This window comes from Hoplias malabaricus, chromosome X2 (assembly GCF_029633855.1).
Source record: "Hoplias malabaricus isolate fHopMal1 chromosome X2, fHopMal1.hap1, whole genome shotgun sequence".
In the NCBI taxonomy this organism is placed as follows: Eukaryota; Metazoa; Chordata; class Actinopteri; order Characiformes; family Erythrinidae; genus Hoplias; species Hoplias malabaricus.
In genome coordinates this window covers 39,303,824-39,327,883 of record NC_089819.1, presented here as the reverse complement: position 1 = coordinate 39,327,883, position 24,060 = coordinate 39,303,824, and the positions used below count along the sequence as shown (strand labels likewise).

At 45.3% G+C, this 24,060-nt stretch overlaps 1 protein-coding gene across 1 annotated transcript in view; it reads right to left on the bottom strand.

Annotated features, from left to right (window-relative positions):
- LOC136677387 (BCL-6 corepressor-like) overlaps nucleotides 1–22,269 on the bottom strand; it is a 55,434-nt gene extending 33,165 nt beyond the window's left edge. Inside the window, exons 1-7 of the mRNA XM_066654909.1 lie at nucleotides 22,087–22,269; nucleotides 13,477–13,556; nucleotides 9,684–12,782; nucleotides 7,325–7,381; nucleotides 5,939–6,151; nucleotides 2,008–2,047; nucleotides 243–482 (exon numbers count right to left, since the gene is read on the bottom strand). Coding sequence (XP_066511006.1) covers nucleotides 243–482; nucleotides 2,008–2,047; nucleotides 5,939–6,151; nucleotides 7,325–7,381; nucleotides 9,684–12,782; nucleotides 13,477–13,479 — 3,652 coding nt within the window. The 5' untranslated portion in view covers nucleotides 13,480–13,556; nucleotides 22,087–22,269. The remainder of the gene's footprint in view (nucleotides 1–242; nucleotides 483–2,007; nucleotides 2,048–5,938; nucleotides 6,152–7,324; nucleotides 7,382–9,683; nucleotides 12,783–13,476; nucleotides 13,557–22,086) is intronic.
- Between the last annotated feature and the right edge of the window lie 1,791 nt (nucleotides 22,270–24,060).

Below are 24,060 nucleotides of genomic sequence, written 5' to 3'. Positions count from 1 at the left end.
TTCGGCGCTCTGCAGGGTACACGCCACCACTTAGTACCTACACGTCACGGGTGGAATAGCAAAAGAGCCGTGTTGAGGCAAGTCAAGTCGTGTAAGTTCTATGCAGTGGAAAAGTGCCATTAGATGAGTTGGAGAACCAGGCCTCAACATCCAAATCCATGAAGCCTTCAGATGACTCTATTCTGTTTTCATTTTCAGTTTAACAATGTGTTTCAGTGTTTCAGTGTGACTGCATTGTTTACCTGAATCGACATCGCTGTAGCCGAGATCTTTCCTCCCCCATCCTTTTTCGTCCTCCCCAATGGTCCGGCCTTTCCTCTCGACGCAGGGTGCGCAGGGGTGGTTCTGGTGGTCTCTCCGCTGGCGGTCCCACAGCTCCTGCAGATTCTGGAGCTGCCGCGGTTTACTGAGCCTCAGCCCTGTCAGCTCGATACACACTTTCAGATTCTTCACCTCCTGCTCGGAGGGCTGCCTCCACACGTCTGTTCATCAAGGAAAACAAACCAAGGACATGATTACAGCATGGTAACAAGTGCAAAGCCAGTTTTGTCCAATCAGGTCTCAAAAACAGTGACTTTACATGAGACATTATGAGAAACTGATTGAGTATCCTCTTCTGTTTCAGTGTCAAATTGAAATGTATATCACTCATCTCACTCATCTCACTCACTCACCCACTTATATTTACTCACTCACTCATTTGAACCGCGAACTCATTGAACGGGAGTTTTCAATGCTTCATGTCACTGATAATGTGTCTTGTGTTTTTATGTTTGTGAATATGCTGATATTTGTTTCAATTCCTTTTAACTTGATATAAATGAATGCCTGCAAATATATTTATTATTATATATATATTAAAATATTTAAGCTATAAGCATCATTTACATGACTTGAAAATGAAATATTAACTATAAATTTAATAAAGGGAAGGAAATATTCTTGTTACATGTCTTGGACATTTGCAGATTTATGCACTAGCCCTCAGCATAAGACCACGGGACTGACACACGTACAACAACACACACACACACACAACATACACACACTCGTAGACCAGGGGAATCTTGAAAAGGCTGAGGCAACACAAAGGCTGTTTTGATGTCGGTCTGAAAACGCCTTTAGCCCAACACACAAAGCCGCAGCGACCCAGAGGACACACACACACACACACACACACACACACACACCCTCACACACACACACATATCACATTTGGGTTTATGTGTAACATGTGATGGCAATAAACCATCAAGTTGAGTCAAAAAAAGATGATCAAACAGAGAGACGTACTGAGCTTGAGTTTTAGTTGGTAAAAGTGCTAAAGCATTCGATTTTGCACGGGCCCCATTTTAACTTTTATACAGTGTTTAGCACAAAATCACACAGAGGCTTTAACAGAGAATGTATTATTTTCAGAGTTTATGTGTGCCTCTTTATCTTTATTCTGCCCCTATATCGCAGAACATTCTCTACGCATTTTCTTCAGCTACACCTCCAAAGTGTCAGAAACTGGGTGAATTTCTTTGTTGCATGTGGACCTGTGGTATAAAGTGTCGTCTGAAGGAAAGAAAGAATTGAAAGAAAGAAAGAAAGAAAGAAAGAAAGAAGAAAGAAAAGAAAGAAAGAAATGCATAAAGGAAAGTAAAATGTAGGAAAGAATGAAAGAATGAGAAAGAAGGAAAAAAGCAAAAAGAAGAAAAAGAAGGGAAAAAGCAAATGAGAGAAGAAGGAAGAAAGAATGAAAGGGAAAAAAGAAAAAAAAGAAATGCAGAAAGAAAGAAGGGTCTGTTCTTCTCCTCACTGAGATGAGTCTGGCCCTTTTTGGCTGGTGTAGTAGTCTCGTCCTCTACGCCGTCTCTCTCCCTCCCTCGCTCCCTCTCTCTTTCCTCATTCGGGTGTGTGTGGTCTTGGCTCGGTTCAGCGGGCGTTTCCGGCCAGTTGCCGTCCCGACGGCCCCCTCCTCTGCCTGCTCTTTTCTCTATCTCTGGTTCTCTTCTCTTCAGCAGCGGGCCGCAGCGCTGCAGGACGGGGACGCGGTTACCACCTGCACGCACGCACACACAACACACACACACACAAAGTGAGTAATATACAAAGTGTTAACCACACAGTTCACAACATGGCCATGCTGGCAACGAGAGAGAGACTAGTGAAAGAGAGAGAGAGAGAACAGAAAGATGCAGTAGGGTGTATAAAAGAGAAGGAGAGAGGGAGAGAGAGAGAGGGAGAGAGAGAGAGACTACAGAGAGAGAGAAGAGAGAGGAGAGAGAGAGAGAGAGAGAGAGGAAAATAACACCACCAGCTTTGCACCCCCCCCCCCCCTTCCCCGGACGCCCTCATGTTTGCCTTTGCCTACCACACCCTTCCCCACATGGAGACACACACACACATACGCTCCCTCCTTCTCTTCCCCCTCTAGCGCTTGCTTTCCCTCTTTCTCTCTCTCTCTGTCTCTCTCTCTCTCTCTCTCGCTCTCTCTCTCTCTCTCTCTCTCTCCCCAAGCTTAAATTAGCCTGAAACATCCGTGCCGAGAGCTTAGGCTGAAATCCAGCTTCAGCCCCCCTCAGCTAGCTCTCTCTCTCTCTCTCTCTCTCTCTCTCTCTCTCTCTCTCCTATCCTCCCTCTCCCTCCTTCATGGTTCCTTCCTTCTCTTCCTCTCTTCTATTCTATTCCTGAATCTGCTTCTCCATTCAAACGGTCTCTAATCTCTTTATCCTTCCTCTTTTCATTTCCCTTTCTACGCTGTCTATTTTATTCCTTCTATCCCTCTTCCTCCTTCTATCTCCTCTTAATTTCCCAACCCCTCTTTCTCCATTTTTATCCTCCCTCTTCCTCCATGCTTGATCCCTTTTTTTCTCCTTTTTACTCCTCTTCTCTCTCATCTCACTCCCCCCCCCCCTCCTCTCTCTGCAGTAAAAGGCCTGTTGTGAATGTCTCCAGGCTGAGAGCGGCGCGGATCAAAAACAGACGCTGGGGGCTCACTCTCTTGCCCGCCACACACAAACATACACACACACACACACACACACCACTCTCAATCACACAGTTGCTACACGAATACTCAGGATCGCAATCTTTTGGCACCATCTACCAACTTGTACTGTCCAATACACAAACAGTACTGTTTAATACACACTTATGCTGCTGTTCCACTTCATGTTGCCTACTGCACTCAGCTCTACTCGCTTTTTGGTACCTGGTCCCTGGTTAGTTTTCACCTACAACAGCGTTTTGGAATCAACAAAAACAATGGAGGTAATGTTGTTTACTTTGTTTACTCATGTATACGCGCGTACGCATGCCACACACACACACACACACACACACACACAAGCACATCAGTTCAGATAGATCAGTAGATTATTTCGTAGACCACCAATCCAGGGAACGTTTGTATCTCTTCAAAAAAACACAGCGTAATTTTACAAGCTGCTGCTGTGAGTTGAATTTAAACAAATGTGATCTCTACTCCTCTACAAGGCTTACACGCCACAGTTAAGTCCCTTCTTGGCTCACTTGGGGAAACCATGAAAGAGCGGGGTACTTAAGGTACCCAGTTCCAGGTACCAGGTTCAAAAATCTGAGGAGACTCAGGCAGAGTAGTGTAGGTACCATGCAGTGGAAAAGCACCATTAGACTCTGCTTATGGATGGCTTGGGCATCATCAGTGACTTGAGCTCACAATATCTTCTAATCATAGAGAGCCATGTTATTAAGTTAAAGTTATCAAAAATAAAGTAGTTTACACCACTGTGGAAAATGCAGGATGCATTTCAGACATCTGCAAAGAATGCAATATTTCAAAACCTGATGAATTTGTGTAGTCTGTTTAACATTCATGCAAAAAATATATACACTTTGCATCTTTGCGTCGTTTGCTTGCATCATGTTCTGAGTTTAATGGCCTTAACCCTCTGACCGCAATCTCATTATCATAAAACCTTAACCTTACACATACACAAACCACAAAACACAGGGGAAACTACTGCACATACGCACTCTCTCTCTCTCTCTCCCTCTCTCTCTCTCTCTCTCTCTCTCTCTCTCTCTCTCTCTCTCTCTCTTTCTCTCTCTCTCTCTCTCATACACACACACGCCAGCGCTCCAGTGGGCCTCTCAGGCCGGCCCCTCTACTGGCCCAGACAAGAATGCCGCTTGTTGTGCCCCAGGCAGGCGAGCGCGCACACACACACACACACACACACACACACACACACACACACACATCTCATGACACATGCATCCCATAATTCACGGCTACGTCAGTGCCATGGCAACTCTCCACCAAAGCGGATCTCCATGGCAACATTGTTCCCTGCCGCCCGGATAGAGGGAGAGTTGGCGCGACCGCTCCGGTGAAAAATGTCCACTAATAACCCGAGAGAGAGAGAGAGAGAGAGAGAGAGAGAGAGAGAGAGAGAGAGAGAGAGAGATGCTGGAATGGCCCCTTTTCACCATGACCCATATTAGAACCACTATTGCCATGAATTCATAAACAATTGATCTATGCAGGCCCCCTGCTAAAAATTGTTACATAGCAACTGTTGCTAGGTTGGACAAGCTTATTCAACCTAATAATAAATTCAAATTTTGTTAAAATAATAATAATAATTGCAACAAATGATTTATAACATTTTCCAAAGCCCAAAGCTCTACAGAGACAGAGAGAGAGAGAGAGAGAGAGCACAAGAGATCCGGACTGTTTTTCAGCTCGCAGAAATCTTTTGTGCCCAGTATGGCTTGTGTTCACACACAGACACACACACACGCGCGCACACACACACACACACACACACACAAGCACACAAGCACACACACACACTCACCCACACATACATAAACACACACACACCTCCGGGCAGCCAGAATCTCTGCCAACACATTCAGCTAACTAAACACACACCAGCCTAACACCTTCCATAACACACATACACAAATGTGCGGACAGACAGGAAACTCCCCGGCCTTTGGGAAAGCCTGGAGGGAGAGGGAGGGCACGAATAAGTTTTATGTAAATTTGGAAATTTAAATGGTCCCATTAGCAGAAGAGGAGAGAGAGAGAGAGAGAGAGAGAGAGAGAGAGACAGGATGAGAGTGTGAGGGTATATGTGTGTGTGTGTGTGTGTGTGTGTATGTGTATGTGTGTGTGTGTGTGTGTGTGTGTGTGTGTGGCAGGGAGAGGAAGCGATGTATCCGCTGTGTTGGTTGGAGCTGCTGTGTGGAGCCACAGAGAGTGAGGGACAGTCCCTACAGTGAGAGAGGAAAGCAAAAGTGAGAGAAAGAAAGAGCGAGAGAAAGAGCGAGAGAGAGAGAGAGAGAAAGAGAGAGAGAGAGAGAGAGAGAGAGAGAGAGAGAGATCTGAGAGAGAGAGAGAGAGAGAGAGAGAGAGAGAAATCAAAGAAAGAGTGAAGATAGAGAGAATGGGCATAAGATGGAAACACAAGCGTAACAAGCCAGAAAATAAGAAATGCAGGAAGACAAGCACAGAAAGAAAGAGGCAGAGGGAGAGAAGAAAGAGGAAAAAGAAACAGAAAGACAGAGCAAACAAGTAAGCGAATGAGTAACATAGAGAAAGATGAAAGAGGGGAATGAACCAGTGTGTGACCAAGATGGGGAAAGAAAATTCGAACGAAGAGATGGTGTAATGAGAGCGAGAGAGAGTGAGCATGTGAGAAAGGAAAGAGACAGCCATCAAGAGAGAGACAAGACAAGCCACAAAGCAATGACAAGAAACACATGAGAAGAGGTGGCAGAAGCGAGAGAGAGAGAAAGAGCGAGCATGTGAGAAAGAGAGAGAGAGAGCATGTGTGTGTGTGAGAGAGAGAGAGAGAGAGAGAGAGAGAGGAGGCAGTGTAGGGGCTATGAAAACAGAGAGCGAGAAAACGGGTGGAGAACGGCAAGTCCATACGTGTGTGTGTGTGTGTGTGTGTCTTACCACTATATGTGTGTGTGTCTGCTGTCTGCTCGTGGGGGCTGTTGGAGTTCTGGAGTGATGCTGGCTGGGTTCCCACTCCACTTCTCCTCGCTGGCTCTCACCCAACACTCTCTCTCTCTCTTTCTCTCGCTCCCTCTCTCGCGCCAGGCCAGGGCTCGACACACACCCCTCCTTCTCCTTCAGCTCCAGCTCTGAGAAACGCATCATCGCACGCTGTGCGCACACACACGCACACACACACACACACACACACACCATGAAACGTGAGATTCTCCGCAATCTCTGCGACCTTGGACCGACGTAATCCTACGTAGAAATGTCAACACTTTAAACAGTGACATAAAACTGCATGTGTGCGTAGAAAGCAATGTGGTTAAGAGCATTGTTTTGGTGAAAATTTGCCATATTTGTTTAACCTTAAATGTTGTTGAGTGGCTGACATATTTTTTACTTTTATTTAAATTTTTTGGGACTTTTCATGTTGGTCCATTTTCATGTCAGACAACATACAATAGATGAAAAGTTAGGCGAAATATAATTATGCTAATATACACAATTTTCCACCTCAGCAAACACATGCCCACATTCTGTTTCTTTGGTTTAGGGCTGGGGTTCTGGGGCTAATTCTGCCAAAAACTAGAATTCAATATTCTGTCCATTTTCCAGACATTCATCCCAAACACTTCTCTCCTGCGTCCGGTCATTCCAGCTCTATTCCAGTTGCCTAACATGGCTGACTGCTATGTTCAGCTACACAGTGAGGTCTTCTTCATTGTTTACAGAATTTAGCCTTTCTGTGTCCTCAACCACATCAAGTCTGGACTACCTTAAAGGAACTTTCATTAAAAAAAGACTTGTCTAGTGATGTCCAGTGTTTGTTAGTAACAACAGCCTCACAGCTCCAGAACTAAACCAGAAGCCGCCAAACAAGTCTTGGCTGATTGACTACAAGTGGAAAATTGTGTAATTTTCAATTATATGCCTTCAAAAACTCAAGCGTGTGAAGAGTCGGCATGCAATTTGCACCATGCTAACTATGTTTTACATCAAAATTACGTTTCTTATCTATAGGAGCTACATTAACCATGTAGCATTAGTGCACAAAAAGTCTCTGCTGACCGCCCACGTTTACGCGAAAAGGGGAAACAGTGAGGATCCGATTTTTTTTGCAGTATCATTCTTTTGGCAAGACTAGTCATGCCATGTGATTCTATTTTCCCTAAATAAGTGTGTGTGTGTTTGTGTAAGCATGTGTGTGTGTGTGTGGCGACACATTGAGGAACAAATGCTCTGAGTCAAAAGAAGACCTTCTGTGGAAGAGGGGGGAGAGCACCAAGCGTTACTCATTTCAACTTTTGATTAGTAATAAAAAAATAAAGAACTAACCTCACAGTTAGCGGCTGGTTGACTTAAATTACTGTCCTCTGGTGATACGACTTCCATCTAAGCAATTAGAACGTGTGCTCAATGTCTTATTCTTTCCAGTCAGAACAATCATTTAAACACAATCAACATGATCTTGACCCCCACCCCCCACACACACACTTTTAGATAACAACAAAAATCAACTGTGAGTTTAAGAAAAAGAATATATACACTGAACAATCGCTGGATTAGGAACATCCTAATCCTAACTTGTATCTAAACACACCGTTCCATTTTATCAGCCCCACTGACCATACAGTAGCACTTTGTAGTTCTACAGACTGTAGTCCACCTGTTTCTCTGAATACTTTCTTATCGCCCTTTCACCCTGCTCTTCAATGTGACCACCACAGGACCCTCACAGAACTGGTATGATTTGGGTGGTGTGTGTTGCGCTGGTATGTTTGGATCAGACACAGCAGTGCTGTAGGTTCACATCGTAGATGTAAAGTCAATACATCTGTTCTACTCATCTATTTGGTGCACATTTATCATAGACACAGGACATTTTTGGTTGGTGGACTATTCTCAGCCCAGCAGTGACACTGAGGGCAAAAACTCTAGCAGCACTGCTGTGTCTGAACCACTCCTCATACCACAACAACATCGCCACATCAGGGTCACCACAGCACTGAGGATTATCCACCAACCAAATCATACCTGCTCTGTTGGCATCTGTGGGGGTCCTGACCATTGAAAAGAAGGGCGAAACTGGGATATAAATGTACGCAGAGAAACAGGCAGATTAGACTGTAGATACCAGTTAGGTGTTCCTAATCCAGAGATCTTTCATTTTATATATATATATATATATATATATATATATATATATATATATATATATATATATATAGGCATGTCATTAGGAATTTTCCTGCGGATGCTATGTTGCTTGCTGTAAATCCCACAAACAGCAGTGTCTGCTTGAGTGAGTTCATGACCTCATTGCTAAAGTTTGCCTTATGAAAAATCTGCTATAGATGTGTTCATTTACTGAAATCTGGATAAATGGCGCTCTGTGTGTAAAAGCCTTCCAAAATGTCCCCAAAACAAACTGCTGGTCCATGGGTTGGGTTGCTCCAACACAGACCAAGCTTCAGTGCTGGACTGAAGGGGCCTGTTAAAGGAGAAACACTGGTAATGCTGTAATTCAGGCCAGATCCAGGAAACCTTTAAAACGGTTTCTTTAAAAGTCCTCTGTTCGTCACAGACAGTCACTGCAAACGCGGGAGAAGATGAGGTCTGCCGAATTCCCCATCTTCCTCTCTATCTCTCTGCACTCAGCGTGTATGTGTGTACACTAATGACTCTGCCAGGCAGAGCACTCGTCTCGCTGCTGCTGCTGAAGACCTCTAATCTTCCCCATCAGAAATGAATGGGCCGGATTTCACTTAAGCTGGGAGGGCTGCCACTGTGCGCTGAGCGATCGGGGGCTTGGGGATGTGTGTGTGTGTGTGTGTGTGTATGTGTGTGTTTGGAAAGGGAGGTAGAATAGAAGCCCTGTAGAAGTGGGTGTGTGGCTGTGGGCAGGCTATTGCTCTTGCTCTCCCGCACACAAAAATAGACACACACACACAAACACACACCCCGCCAGTCTCCGGGGCTCGCCTGCAGGTTAGCGGTTGCCTGAAGCATTATGTGCTAGCGAGGCCATGGCAGGCGCAGACACACACAGAGCAGCTGAGCTTCCGCTCGACTGGGCAAGCACAGCCACAGACGGCATGTAGTGTTAACTCTTTCTGCCGCTAACCCAGCCACAGTCACACACACACACACACACACCATGTTGTGTTAATTCCCTCTCTCACGGCTGTCGCCAGAGCCTGCCCGCTGTTCAACAGCAACACAGCAGGGAGCGAAAAAAAAATGAGGAGGAGGAGGAGGTGCGAGTGGGGGGCAGCGTGGGGGGGGGGGGTTAGTGCGCGGGTAACAGCCAGCCATAATTACCAAGGCTCGCAATATGACTGAGCGTGGCGGTCTGACGCAAGAGCTGCCTCAGAGCGGAACTATGGCCGTTAGAGTCGGTTTTATGGAGAGGCTTTACCCTTCACAGGCCAACCAAGGCCTCTTTCATAAAGAAAGGCAGTGATTGGCCTTGGGTATTCTCCCTAAGGATTAAACCTAGTATTTATACCAAAACTCTCCCCAGAACCACTGATACCTAAACCATAACCTGAAGTACGTTGAACCTGAATTTCAATAGTTTATGATTTTAGTGTGTGGCCATTGTGAAAGTACGAAAGCAAGCAGAACATTAAACATGAACCAACTTAACACCCAACCCCCCCCCACCGCTTCAGCCTCCACAAATCCTGCTCACCTGTAAGGCGCGCTGTTCCCGACTTAGTTTGCTGGAGTCTGCGTAGAGCTCAGTAGTGACGCACTTGAAGCGGTCACCCACGTAGCCGGACGAGTTGGCTATCCGTTTGGCCAGGCTAGACCGCTTGTTTTTAGAGCCGCCTTGTCCATCTTCCTCATCCTCGTGACATTCTGCATTTTCCACTCTCTCCTTACCCAGATCCATGTAATGCCGCATGGCATGGTGCCGATCGGCTTTGGAATTTGCGGCGTCTGGTCGAACCCTGTCGCCAGAGGTCCTGGCGCAGCGCAGAGTCTGCTCCTCCAGCAGAGGAGGCAGTGGACTACGCTCGCTGGAGCTTTCCTCACCCTGGCTTTGCCCAGGAGACTCTGGACGCTCCTGTGCTTCGAGAGGGCTACGGGGTTCTGGCTGTCGCTCAGCCTCAGCTGGCTTGAGTTCCACAGACTGGCTGGAGCGCAGGATCTGCATGAGTTCTGGCTCCTTCCCCTCGGAATTACCAGCACTCCCAGTCCCCTCCCCTGTTCCACTGCCGGTTGGCTTGGTGGGCTCCCTCGGCTTGGCAGGGCTGGCACAATACTTGTCCGGCTCAGGACTGCCATCTGTGTCGTCTTGAACTAGGTCGATACAGACAATCTCCTCTTTGCTTGTTGTGTACGGCTTGCTCTGAGGCTTGGAGCCTGGACCTTCTGGCCCTTCTGACTCCCTCTCAGATTTGTAGCGCGTGTCCATGTCAGAGGCACTCGTCTGCTTATAAGAAGTCTCCTCGTGTTGCCAAGTCTTCTCCTGAGGTCTAGACCTCTTCTCAAGTCTCTCGTTGACTTTCGGGTCAAGAGGCAAGTGGGGGGACATCAGAGGGTGAACCATTTCTTGCGAGTCATGGTAGGTTAGGTACTCTCCATGAGTGGGCGGTATTCCATAAGGAAGGCCAGGCTTATGAGGCAAACGTGCAGCATAAAGACTGCTGCTGCTCAGCAGGACTGGGTGAGGGTACACCGGCCCTTTGCTGGGCAACTGCAAGTGTGGGAGGGACATAGTTTCTGGAATGGAATATGGGAGGTATCTGTTAGCATATGCCAAGCTAGTGGGCAAATAGGCTTCACCTTGGGCCATGTAGAGGTGACTGGATGGATGGCCATTTTCTAGGTGGGGCTGTTGGGGATTGAAGATAATTTCAGTGTTTTCTGACTTCTTAGGTGTCTTTGTTGGCTTTGAGGCTGAGGGGTGGCTGCTGCCCCTATGAGTCATTGGCACTTTCTCTGGTGGGGTAGGTGCAGACTTGGGCCATTCACCATTAACTTTGGGAGAAGGGGAGGCAGACGATGGTCGACATCCTGAAGCAACAACAACAACTGGAGAAGGGTTAGGGACGACAGTACTGTTGGGCTCCCCAATCCTCGGGCATGAAGAGCTCCTTGTTTGCTGGTTTACATGCTCCAGATTCTTATTTTTGATGACTGTGGAACTTTTGCTGTGGTTGGACTCAGTATTGACTGTTTGGGCTGTGCTTGGCACCACCCAAGAAGAGTGTAAAGTGCTAATAATCTCAGGCCTCTCTGGAGTTTTAGTAGTAGTGCTAATAGCAGAGGACGATGGAGACAGGGTCTCTTTCAGAAGCTCTCTACTTGGGGGAAGGCCATAACGAGAGCTGGAAGAGTAACCCAGCTTTGCCAAAGCCTCCAGCTTCAGGGGGAATCCATTCGGAGGTCCTTCAAAATCCATGATCTTGCCAGACAGGTCCAAAGGCTTGTCTGCTGGGTCTTTGGTAAGGGGGCCCTGCTGTGCAGGTTTATCGGTGGAGGTTTTAACAGGAGAACTACAACTTTTCTTTTCACTTCCTCCACTCTTGTGCTGCTCTGAGCTCACTTCTTTAGACTTGGGCTTCTGACTGGCAGGCCTTATTGGGGAGCGATTCTCTTGGGACATGTAGAAAGGATGGGAAACCACAGGAGTGGATGAGGAGGACAATGAGGATGAAGGACTCCGGAATATGGATTTCTGGAAGTCTAAAGTGCTGTCCACAAGTGGTGGGGGAGCACCAGGGGGCTGGGAGGGGCGTGGAGGGGGACGGGGTGCTTGCATCACCAGAGAAGGGCTTGAGTCTACTGGAATACTTGCAGCAGAGCTGCTGATTATACTAGTACTACCACTACTACTACTAGTACTACTGTGGTTACAACTGGTACTGGTAGTACTACTACTAACGGTACTACTGCTGCTGCTGTTGCTAGAGCTCTTGCTGGAAGGGGTTCTGGTGGACTTGCTGCTGCTGCTATTGTTGTTGATAGTGCTATTACTTCCAGTGTTGGTGTGTTGCCTCTCGCTCTGTGCCTGGTGGTGTGACTGGGCCTGTTGATGCAAAGTCTGCTGCCCAAATGCTGAAGCCTCATGGTGAATCCTAGGCCCAATACTCTGTAAAGTTTTGTCCTGGTGATGCACCAATGGAGAAAGTGTCGTAGGGGCGACAGTACCTGTAGGGATCCTTAAAGGAGGTGGAAGTGGTGATGAAATGGGTGCTGGAGGATAAGGGGGCATGTAGAACAACCTTTCAGCACCTGCTGCACTCCCTCCTGCCCCAGCACAAAGTGACTGGTAGGCCAGGTGCTGGGGCAGATATGGTGAAGGCTGAGACATGAAGGACGCTTTGTACATATTCAGGGCAGCGTACTTGTTTGAGTCTAAGAAGGGATATATTCCGGCTTCATGGTAAGGACTCACCCATGGGAGGCGCAGGAAGCCGCTGGCGCTACCGGCATTTAATCCCAAATCTGAGGGCTTGTCCACAGGTCCAACACGTCTGTCCAAACCCAAAGCATCCGCCCCAGTCCCTGGCACAACCAGTGGTTTCTGAATCCCTGATGGGGGGCTTTTATAAAGTCCAACATAACCATTAGTGGCTTTCCTGCTGTCCAGTGACACTTCAGGTTTATAGAGTAATTCTGGGATCCGGTCTCCAACGTATCCCTTTTCTGTTGGCAGGGTTCGGATTCCTGGCGGATAAACCATTCCCCCGTGAACATGGAGGCTTTCCCGCATCAGGCTGCTCTGATCGATGCCAAGTGCTGTGAGAGGGTTCATTCTGCAGGCTGCACTTGCATCCACCTGGGAGGAAAAAGGAAAGATGATTGAGAACAGGCAAAATGAAATAGTGTATTAACAAAGTTACATTACATTACGTTACATTGGTAAATCAGTGGATATCATAAAATTTAGTATGCTCACATTGTGCTATCAATATAAAAGTTAATTTACTTCATTAATTTCACATAAAGTAGGGTCTTAAGGTGGAGTTATGAACAGCGATACTCCTTTTCTTCTCACATTGAGAGCCAAAGCTATGGGAAATGGTGCGAAAGTCAGAACGAATCGTGTCAGTCAAGGTCACAGAAGGGAGACGGCAAGATCGTTCTTAAATGTCAGCCTTGCCAAGGTTTCAGCAGGGGGAGACAGGGCTTTGATGTATGCTTTAGGAGACGCCCGGCAGACAGCTCAGATCCGTCTTCCCATCGGGCCCAAGAGAGACAGAGGCGCATATCTATGCCAAGGAGATGGCGGGGATCTAAATTACACTGATCCTACTGGCATGTTCCCACTGCATACACACGTAAACAATGGAGAAAATGGCTAGGAGGTCTATTGTCAGATGAGCATCAGGAAGGCCAGGTAGGTGAATTGGTTTATCACAGCCAAATAAGTACAGATACTAAAATAGGGAGATGGAGAAGGAAGGAAAGTAGTCTGAGGACATATTGCTTCATAACACCATGTGCTAAATAGTGCTAATACCATGCCTTACCATGCTTTGAATGATGCTTTTGTTGCTCAATCAGTTGTTGCTTGACTCTTTGGTCGTTACCATCCCTTTTGGGCAAACGCCTATGGGGAGAAAGCAAGAGTGAAGGTGAAATATTATCATGTTTTAAATAATATTTGTGTGTGTTCACTAAGTATTCCTATTTTTACTTTGGCAAAAACAAATGCATCTAGGAAAAAACAAAAATGAAGGAGTGCTGCAAGGGGGTCAGAAACAATGAAAGAAAGCACATGCCCCTTGGGTATGAGTAATGAATATGAATAAAGTGTTTTAAATGAGTAGTAGTAGTAGTAATAGTAGTAGTAGTAGTAGTAGTAGTAGTAGAGATAATGCAACTGGTGTTCATTCGAAAAATTTCTATTAAAAAATTAAAAAAAAAAAAACATCCAAAATCATAAACAGGCCTTTGAGGAAATCTTAAAAGCCTTTAAAAGACATGGACTGCAGTGCCTGAACTACTTTCTAAGTATTTTGAAGTTCTCAGCAACTGAACTTTAGACTAAGATATGTGCCCTCCAAGTCTTTTCAACAAACCAAACCGGCAAAAAGGAATAAGCGTAGCGACTCAGGGAAGGGAAGACAAGAAAAGCAAACAGCCTCTTCTGTCAGGCCACAGTCTGACTCTCCTAAAAACATGCCTGCTTTTGCATGGCCAGCGTCCAGGCTTCGGAGCACGTGACTTTGTTATCAAGGAGCAAGGGCTCAGATAAGAAATGCCTCCATGTGCTCAGCACCCTTCCCCCCACCTCCACCACTCCTTCTATATCTGTCTTCCTCCTACCCGTGAAAAAAAGAGAGGGGTGAGGGGGGTTTCATCACAGCAGCACGGAAGGAAAGATGCAAAAGATGCAATCAGCAGCCATGCAGCCACCCAGTCCATGTTACTGACGCTCTGGATTTCAATAAGGCCAACCAGGGAGCTCTTATCTGCTCCCGGCTGCCACCGACAGAGGGGCTACACTGCCCTGTCTCATCAATCACACTGAGGCCCACTTTTAACCACCCCCCCACGCCTAATTTTCGTCACTTCCATGGCAACCTGTGTAGCAACAGGGGCTAATGTCAGGGGCTAAAAACAGAGATTGGGGGAGGCATTCACAGCCTGGCAATTACAGCCAACTGCACATGATCACAACAGAAAATAGGCAATTACAAAACATGCAAAACTAATTGAAGGATTTTGTCTTTTTTTTCTATATGCAATTAGCAATTTTAACCCAACAAGTTTGTTTTTCTCATCCAGCTCATAGCCTATGCCAGGTGCTAATGGGCTGACACCTTTGGAAACACCCAACTCCACACACACACACACACACACACCTTAATCCTTATAAACATGTAAGACATTTATGCCCCCATCTTACCACCTCTGTATTTGTAAACCCTCCCATTACACTTTGTAATTTCCAGTTTTTTGAGGCCTCTTTGTGCTAATACAAGCCCTTAGCAGCCTTTCACTCGCTCAAAGCCTCTGGGAGTTGGGGCATCTTAGGTGGGACTCTCACACAGCCTCCTTCAGAGTTCAGAGGAGAAAAGGGCCTCTCAAAAGGGGCCATCAATCACAAACCTAAACAGGCCACTAAAAGCATGTACAAATGGCACAAATTCACTACTTTATCAGCATACACACATATATCCACGCCGATGTTAAACACTTGTTAAATGCTGATGAAAGCATTGATTAAACTAAATTATGTCCCAAATACACAACATCTTACATCTAATAGTTATTAGTTTATAAATAGGAAAGCTAATATATTGGCAAGTCGTGAAAACAATTTGAATCTTTATAAGCTCTAAATTTGTAAATATATTAACAAGATGACTTTAAAACAAACAAACATACAAACAAAATTAAAAAATGAACACATCAGGAGATATGTGGTCCCAGAGAACACATACCAACCAGAAGTGTCCAAAGACATTCATTATTTGACCAGTCTGGCCTGACTTTCATTAGTCTATAAATGGGTATTGTAGTTTGTCCAATTTGCATATAAATCCAGTCATCTTTCCAGAGTCCTCTAAATATGTATTTCTCTGACCATAAAGGGAGGATTTCCATGTTTTTATATACAACAGCGAATGTCATCATACAAAGACATACTAAAATGCTCACATTGGCTTAAGATCATTTGTTTCATGGACATCCATTTCATGTCATCATAACACGTTTTTGTGCTCACTGGGGTAGGCACACATTAGCCAGTGTTCACCTTTGTGTATTTCTTTGACACAAAAATAGGTCCCAGTAGTCACCATTGAAGAACAGTTCAAGTAGAAGACTACACAAGTAAAACCAAATACAAACACAAAGTAGATGTGGATTACTGAAGATAATTTTGCTAGAAATGTTTAAATGAGGAAAAACTTGGCACAGGCTGTTGTGTCTTAGTTAAGATACTTGTTCTGAATTTCAGACACAATGCGAGAGGAGGAAGAGCGCGAGAGTAATACATTGCGAGAGAAAAATTATTATGCCTTTCATACGGAGAGAGAGAGAGAGAGAGAGAGAGAGAGAGAGAGAGAGAGAGAGAGAGAGAACAGAGCGAGCGAGGGAGGCCACCATTTCGCAGCGCAGCAGTGTGGGGGAGGGGAAGGGCAGGGCGTATTTCGCTGGCTTCACTTTAGCTGCTGGATTGCCCGCTCAGCTTCTGTTTGGATGTGTTTTGTTTGTGGCGTGGAGGGACCGTAGGAAAGCCCACGACGTGTGGTCAGACAACCAGTACCACTTACGAGAAAAAGATGGGGCTTTAGGGGATTCTAGAGGTTAGTCAGTAAAGAAACACAGAGCAGCTCAATATCTCGTAGCTCTGTAGGTTCAATGTCTAACGGGTCAGTGTGAACGTCTTTAATTAAAACAGAACACTGTGTTGCCATGCTGGGAACTGAAGTTTAAAAGCAGAGATCTCCCAGAGTTTTCATGAGAGAACACGCACCCCGAATTCTATTTGTCCATTAGTCAGACGACCTAGAGCGGTCAGGCAGGCAAACCACAACAAGAAACAGCCCCCATACTGAGCGTATGTTCAACATCGAACTAAACCCAGTCAAAAAAAAAAAAACTAAACCCGGTCAACAAATCCAACCCCAAACCCAACACTAAACCCAATGTTAACCAAACCCAAAACTAAACTTAGTCAAAAAACAACCCAAAGCTAAACCCAGTGGAAAACAACCCCAACATTACACCAAGTGGAAACCAAACCCAACACTAAATCCAGTCAAAACAACTGGAATTTCAAACACAACACTTTAAACTAATTTAAATTACTTTCTTCAAACTAAACCTCGTCAGTTCTGCGGCTTGTGAGACACTGAGCAGGAATGGTGGGAGTTCAAATTTAATTGGCCTGAACGAGATGATGCAATGAGGGCGATAAAAACGGCTGCTACCTGCATGCTGCGCGAGCTGCGGCGCTCCGTGCTCAGCTGCCTCACGCTCTCGAGTGAAAAACTGAGAAAACAGCGTGGAGGCTCCCGCTGCACGCGGACACAAAAAGCGCGATGAAGCGGAGAAGCTCACACTCCCCCCTCCCCCTCACACCCCAACGCCCCCTCCCTCTCTCTCCCGCGAGACTCTCGCTCAGAGACAGAGGGAGAGACTTCAATCACTCTGCGGCGTCTCCGGGCGCGAGCGCCTGTGTAACCGGATCCCCGCGCCTCTCCGCTCTCTCGCACCAAATTTCCACTCGCGCGCTGCACGCACACCGGCGGCAGGATGAAAACAGAGAGAAAACAGACAGCGCGAGACAAAGGAGGACGGCAACGGAGCGAGACGAAGAGGAGATCCGAAAGCCAGTTAATAAATATCAAACCCAGACACTACCAAACAAAGCCTGAACCCTGAACCCAGTTACATTTAAAGCTCAAAGCTAACTTTAGCACAAACCAAGTTAAAACTAAATTCAGACATTAACTAAAGGACAGACCCAATTAATCCTTACTCCAAAACCCAGTTAAAAGCAAACACAGACACCAACTAAAGCTCCAATCTAGACAACTTAACCCCCAACTAAGTTAATACCAAATCCAAATACTAAATAACAAACCAGTCTTGTAATTACTCCCAAGAATAATATAAACACTAATAATAATTTAGACACTAGTTTTTGGTTCAATCCTCGGGACTCGAAGTGGGAGTGGGGGAAAACAGCGCCATCTCCTCCCTCAACATCCCAAATCCAGATAATAACTAAAGCCCAACCAGGCTAATACCTAACCCCACAGCCAGTTAAAACCAGTTACTACAAAAGCCCAAATCAAGCAAACAACCCCAAATCCAAATAACTAAATCCTAAATATCTACTATACAAACGCAAAGCCGAATAGTAACTACAACCAAAACCCAGGTCTTTAAACCCAAAATGAAGGTAAGAGCAAACCAAAACCATTTAATACCCCAATAACATATCAAACTAATATAATACCAAACTCAAACCTAAATCCACCCAATACCAAACTATTACACAAAACCTACACAAAACCTGGTAAGTAGCAAACCCAGTCAATACCAACCCCAAGCCTTGGTTAATAATAAACACAATACTTACATAACTCAACCCTAAACTCGTCGATTCCGAACCAGTTAACACTAAACTCGGTAGGACTTAATAAACAGCTTAAATAGCCCAATTTATCACAAGTTTAACCAATACATCTTTTTTTCATCATTTTTTCCAGTTTGTCCAGTGTGTTGTGGTGTGTTTTCCAGTGTGTTTTCAGTTTTGTGTCCCAGGGCACATTCATTAACATTCAAACATGGCTCCTTCTCCTTTTCTAGGGGAGCTGAAAGGCCTGAGTGTGTCCACCAGCCGGCCTTGCTGTTCTGAGCCTGTGCGAGGAGGCACGAGCTACCGCTATAAATAAACAAACCCTGAGAGCACCACACACACACACACACACACACATAGCCCTGTTTACAGCAACAGACGACCCGGTCAAAATGTGGAGTTTCACCTCACACGCACACACAGGCAGCGCACAAAATCCGTCAAGCCATAAATTGCGCCGCTGCGTTTTTATGTTTACTTTTGGAAAGCCAGCTGAGACCACGGAGCTAAGGGCTGTATGATACAGACAAAAAATATGTATTACAATACCGCAGTCATAAATTGTCTTTTTCACGATATATCCAATACATTATATTCAGGTAATTTAGCAGATGTCCTTATCCAGGATTTAAACATGATGGGTAAACATTGATGGGCTAATGGAGCGTTAGAAGTCTTGCCCAAGGATTCTAAAACCTTTTTCTTTTGTACCTGCCCAAGCAAGGAATCAAACCACACTCTGTTGCTTTTAAAGCCAGTCGTGTTACTCACCAGACCAAACGTTACACCTTACACAAATACGAACCCTTTGTGTGCCCTGGCTGAATAATGACTCGAATTCATTTTTGACACCAAATGATTCACATTTTTTGGATTAAAACCATTAATCAAAAAGTGTCAAGATCACGGGCTGGTCAGGGTACATGATTGTCAGCTTGTGCGCTAACGTAGCAAGTGAAGTATTCACATGCAGTGGTTACAGGGCTAGAAATATTTCAAAAATGATAATTTTAGTTAAAAACCTGTTGGTCAGCAGGCACTAGTGTGATGTTCATTTATCAAACCCAGATATTTTAGGACATGCAAAGGCATGTGTTTATTACAATGTTACTTCAACAAAAACAGACACGTGGAAATTCTGCTTCCAATAAAAAATCCTGGAAAGTTTGCATATGACAAACATAAAATTTGGAGTAGCCAAGGCTAAACCCCAGACCAATATATCATCCAGCCCTTTTAGTGTTAATGAATGACTGCCTATTGACTCTGGTTTTCTGACAGTCAATAAATTACAGAGGAAAATGGCCAAAACCTTGTTCCGAAAGTGAAAACTTAAGGTATTTTATTTAGTGTCTTCTGACGAAATTCGAAAATGTTAGGCCTATAAAAATGCAAAACGATTCTTCAAAGCAAACTAAAATGGACAGGTCTTAAATCCCATGATCAATTAAATATATATATATATATATATATTTCTGAATTTCGATACAAATACTTTTCTGCATTTTTAAACTTATATAAGAATTGACTGGTTCAATAGCTATTATGATTTAAATAATATATATTGTACAAGCAATATGATATCACAAATATTAGCTTTGAATCATGAGCTATGACAGTTAATTGTTTTTCACCTAAACTTGAAAATACAGTAAGAACCCCTCCAGGGAGTGGAACATGTCCACGAACATCGCGTGCAGGGTCAGATTACTCGGTGCTCACCACTGATTGGCTGGCACTGCCTTGGTATTACAGGACTAGCGGGGCCAACTGGACTTGGGTCGCGCGGGCTGACTGCAGGACACACACACAATACATACACATGGGCACACACAGAGACGTCTAGCACACAGAGACACATACAGGGACGCTAGCACACAAGAGAATCTCCTCCGAGCGGGTCGCGGGTGTCCTATACGTGCGAAAAAACTAAGTTTCACACACACAAAACACACACACAATCCTCTTTTGTTTCGCAGCTCGCGCTGCGTGTCCGGGTTGGGGCGAATGTGGGACAAAGAGAATCAGAAACTCGCTCCACGACACAAACGGATTAAAACAGCGGCGCTGCTCGCGCGCCCTGGGGTGGGGTTAGGGGGTGGGGGTATAGTCCATTAACTAATACGGGAGGCCACCGCGCGAGCTTGAGTGTGTGTGTGTGTGTGTTCGCGCACTTGTCTGCGTACCCTTGTGAGGACTGAATGTCACCCACCTGAAAGGACAGGAAAGTATGTATAAAGGACGGACTTTTTTGTTCTCTGAAAGTGACCATTTTGTTAGCTCTTCAAATATATACAGATTCATGGACAAATGCCACTTGTTTGGGACAGCTCCAAGAGCAGAAAAATCGCAATGTATTTGCTGGGTTAAGGGTTGTGATTTATGGTTTAGGGGTATGTGTGATATTACCTGGCGGCATAAGCCTTCACGTGTGTAAACCAGGAATATATCACGTTGTGGGGACCCACTTACACACTAATAATTGTAGGGACTTCTGTTCCCTGTCCTTGACCACAAGCTGGACCCCACAAGGTAAAATCATTCCTTTTTAGGGTATAATCTTTTTTTAAGTTTAAGTTGTGGTCAGGGTAGAGGGTTGGGATTAGGCGAATAGTACTTATAGATAAGGTTATGGTAAGTCGGCACGGAATGAATGCAAGTCTATGATGTCCCCACAATACATGAAAACAAACCTCCCACTCTCTCGCAGTGTGTGTGTGTGTCTGTGTGAGGCGGTAACGGTCACCGGAACGCCTGCGCGAGCTTTCCGCTCGCTCGATCTCTCCCCCCTCATCCCATCCCTCCCTCTCTCTCTCGCGAGCGCGCGCGCACACACGCACGCGGTGCGATCGCCTCGCGCTGTAGAGCTCGCGCTGACACGGAGCGGAGCGCGAGCGCAGTTCCAAACCTCAGAAATAATATTAATAGGCCAAACAAACACACAACATATGCACTACATATATACAATATACAATCGTTGTTTAAAATTATAATAATACACACAATTATAAGTATTTTAAAAAAGAATTTAAACAACATCGAAGCACGCAGGTTTAAACCAAAACTATTAACACCGTCCAAACAAAAGAGAAATATTGCCTATATTTCAGGAATAAAGCGACTTTCTAATCTCCTATCTGGAGCTCCAAACTCGCCGACACAAAAAGGGCGAGGCTCCGAAATCAATAGATCCCCGAGCGCGAGGAAACGCATTAACTCCTTACGGAGCTGAAATAAAGCAGCGCGCGAGGCAAACGGCAGCAGCACGTGCACTTCTGAGAAACCTTTAAAAGAACGAGACATAACATCTACGATCGGCTCTAGCTTTGAATCAGCGAACATGAAGGAAAGTCCCGCAACAAACACTTTAATCACACACTTACACACTCTCTCTCTCTCTCACACACACATACACACACGCACAAGTCTGCTCGCGACCTCGTGCCCTCGTACCTTCAAAGACGCGCGAGCCGCTCGAACGCAGAGCGGCAGAAAAACAGACAAAACAACAGCAACGCCAACGACGTGTTTACAAACAAGACGACGTGTTAGAAGGGCAAAATCACCCCCTGCCTTTCTCTCTCTTTCTTTGTTTCTTTCTTGCTGTCTCTCGTGTGCGAATACTTTATTATTTAAAGCCCGCAGTGTCCTTCTCAAAGAGAGAACACATGCACAAGAAAGCTCTCACACAAAAACTCATTTAGCCACACTTGTGAGGACTTCCAGAGACCTCTCTTGCTGTGGCCAAGTAATACTACAATAAACCCAAACCCAGACCTAATCTCAGAGCTTTACAGTGGTAACTACAATGTAGTGCCTATTTCCTTTGGGTGTAATAATAATAATAAAAATAAAGTTGAATTCAAGTTAAAAAATAAAACACTGGACTGAAGCCCAGGAAAGAGGCTACACCATTCCATCCATGTTGACCTATCATGTGGGGACCTCTTGGAGATAGCAAAACACGCACAAATAAGTACCACAAAGTCTGTAAGATCGGGCATTGAAAACAAGTCAAGAACTTTAGAGCTCTTCTTACCGGCTGGTTTGTCCACACGCGTCCAACTCACAAAGGGGGCCGAGCGCGAGAGCCCCCGCGGAAAAACACGTCAGAGGACGAAAAGAGAGGAGAGCCACGAGAAACAGACGAGTAAAAGTCTCAGTCCCGTTCCCAGTCGTCCACTTTTTCGTTGTTGTAGTTGGTCAGCTTGCGCGCTTCTCGTGTAATTTTCACCTTATTTCCACGTCTTTCCTCACCGGCCACGAAGAGCACGCGAATCCACCACACAACACCACGGAGACACACACATGGCGAGAGAGAGAGAGAGACCGACCGAGGGGAAGAAACGAGAAAGACAGCGAACGTAAGACAAACTGAAGGAAAGGCAACGATAGAGAGATAAAGAAAAGAGACCGAAAGCGAAGAGAAACAGCGATAGAGGAATGTACAGGTGGTGTTCTCCCTCAGGTCCGCGTCGGTTGTTCAGCTCGTGCTGAGCGCCATGTTGAGAGCTCCCGCGGACGCACGCACACACACACACATACACACAAACCGAGCGCTTCACGCGCGAGGCAGAGCGGCTTTCCCCGCCGGCACACGCATGGTTTCCGTTCACTCGAGACCGAGGGGAAAAGCACAAAAAACACTCGCAATAAAAAGCGAAAAACAAGAACCCGTGATCCGTCTCGGGCCGCGCGGCCGTAGTTGTAGTTTGTTGTTGTTTTCCTGTAGCGCGAAAAGAGTCCGAGACACGAGACACACGCCGGAGCTTCTGAACGAGGAGCGCGCGCCGCGGAGAATGAGAGCAGCGCGAGAGGGGCACACACACACACACACACACACACACTCAGACGGAGACACATACCCCTCCCTCTCTCTCCCTCTACACACACACACACACACACTACCCAGAGGGAGGAGGAACCACAATTACCATAAAACCCCACAGAGAGTGAGAGAGAGAGAGAGAGAGAGAGAGAGAGAGAGAGAGAGCGCGAACAGAAAGATAGCATAAAACAATAACTAAATTAAGAAATAAATAAAAATAGAATAAAACAAAATGGACAGAGGAAAAGATCACACGGAGAGAGTAAGATATAATGCATAAATTTGGATTGTAAGTTAAACAAACTTCTACCTTACGCCTGTGTGAATTTTTATTTTTGTGATTATAGGTAACATGGGATTAAACTTAAATATAAAATATTTCTTATAATCACATTTTATATGTTACCAGCCTCTCACACCCCTCATATGTCCAGTTCAGAAAATAAACGGGCATTTCGTGAACCTCTCTTAAACAGTTTAAGGCGTATCTCGTGATCTATAACAGGCTGCACGAGACACTGAAATTAGAAATGAGCCACAAATGGTCAGCTCTGAGTGAATCCGACTGCGCGCACACACATATAAGCAAAAACGCACCTACAACTGCGTATGCTTAACTCATGCTTTTACCACTACCTGTATTAAACGTGTCCTGAACCAGAAGGAATACAAGCATAGCCTAACCTTACATTCCCACCTGTTCTCTTTCCCCATAAGTAAGACCAGTCCCCACATATGTGTTTAAACATATTTTGGTCCCCACAAGGTGATCCACACGCCTAGAGCCGACCGCGAGGCCCGGAAACGACAGCTACACGTATTTAATGTATTTAATTTATACTGTTCAACGGAAAACCTAGAGTCTCCGAAACGTCAAGAAATGATCATTTTAACAGTCTGAGAATCTCTTTATATCCATTGCTTTTATATGCTATAATTCAGGTGCTAATAACATTAAACAAATCCGTCATTACAACGCAGCAGCGAAGGAAACGTGAGAAACCTGTCGTCCACTGGTTCTCTAGAGGTTTTTTTTTTCATGAAAATATATGTTTTATATTAGAGGGTTTTTTTTTGGGGGGGGGGTTCTTAACTACACTTTTTCCTCACTATTCTTCGATTTTGAGGTTCTAGGACTTCTACAAGTCCAAGACTTTCTCAGCGTTCTACATTTGATCCAAACAA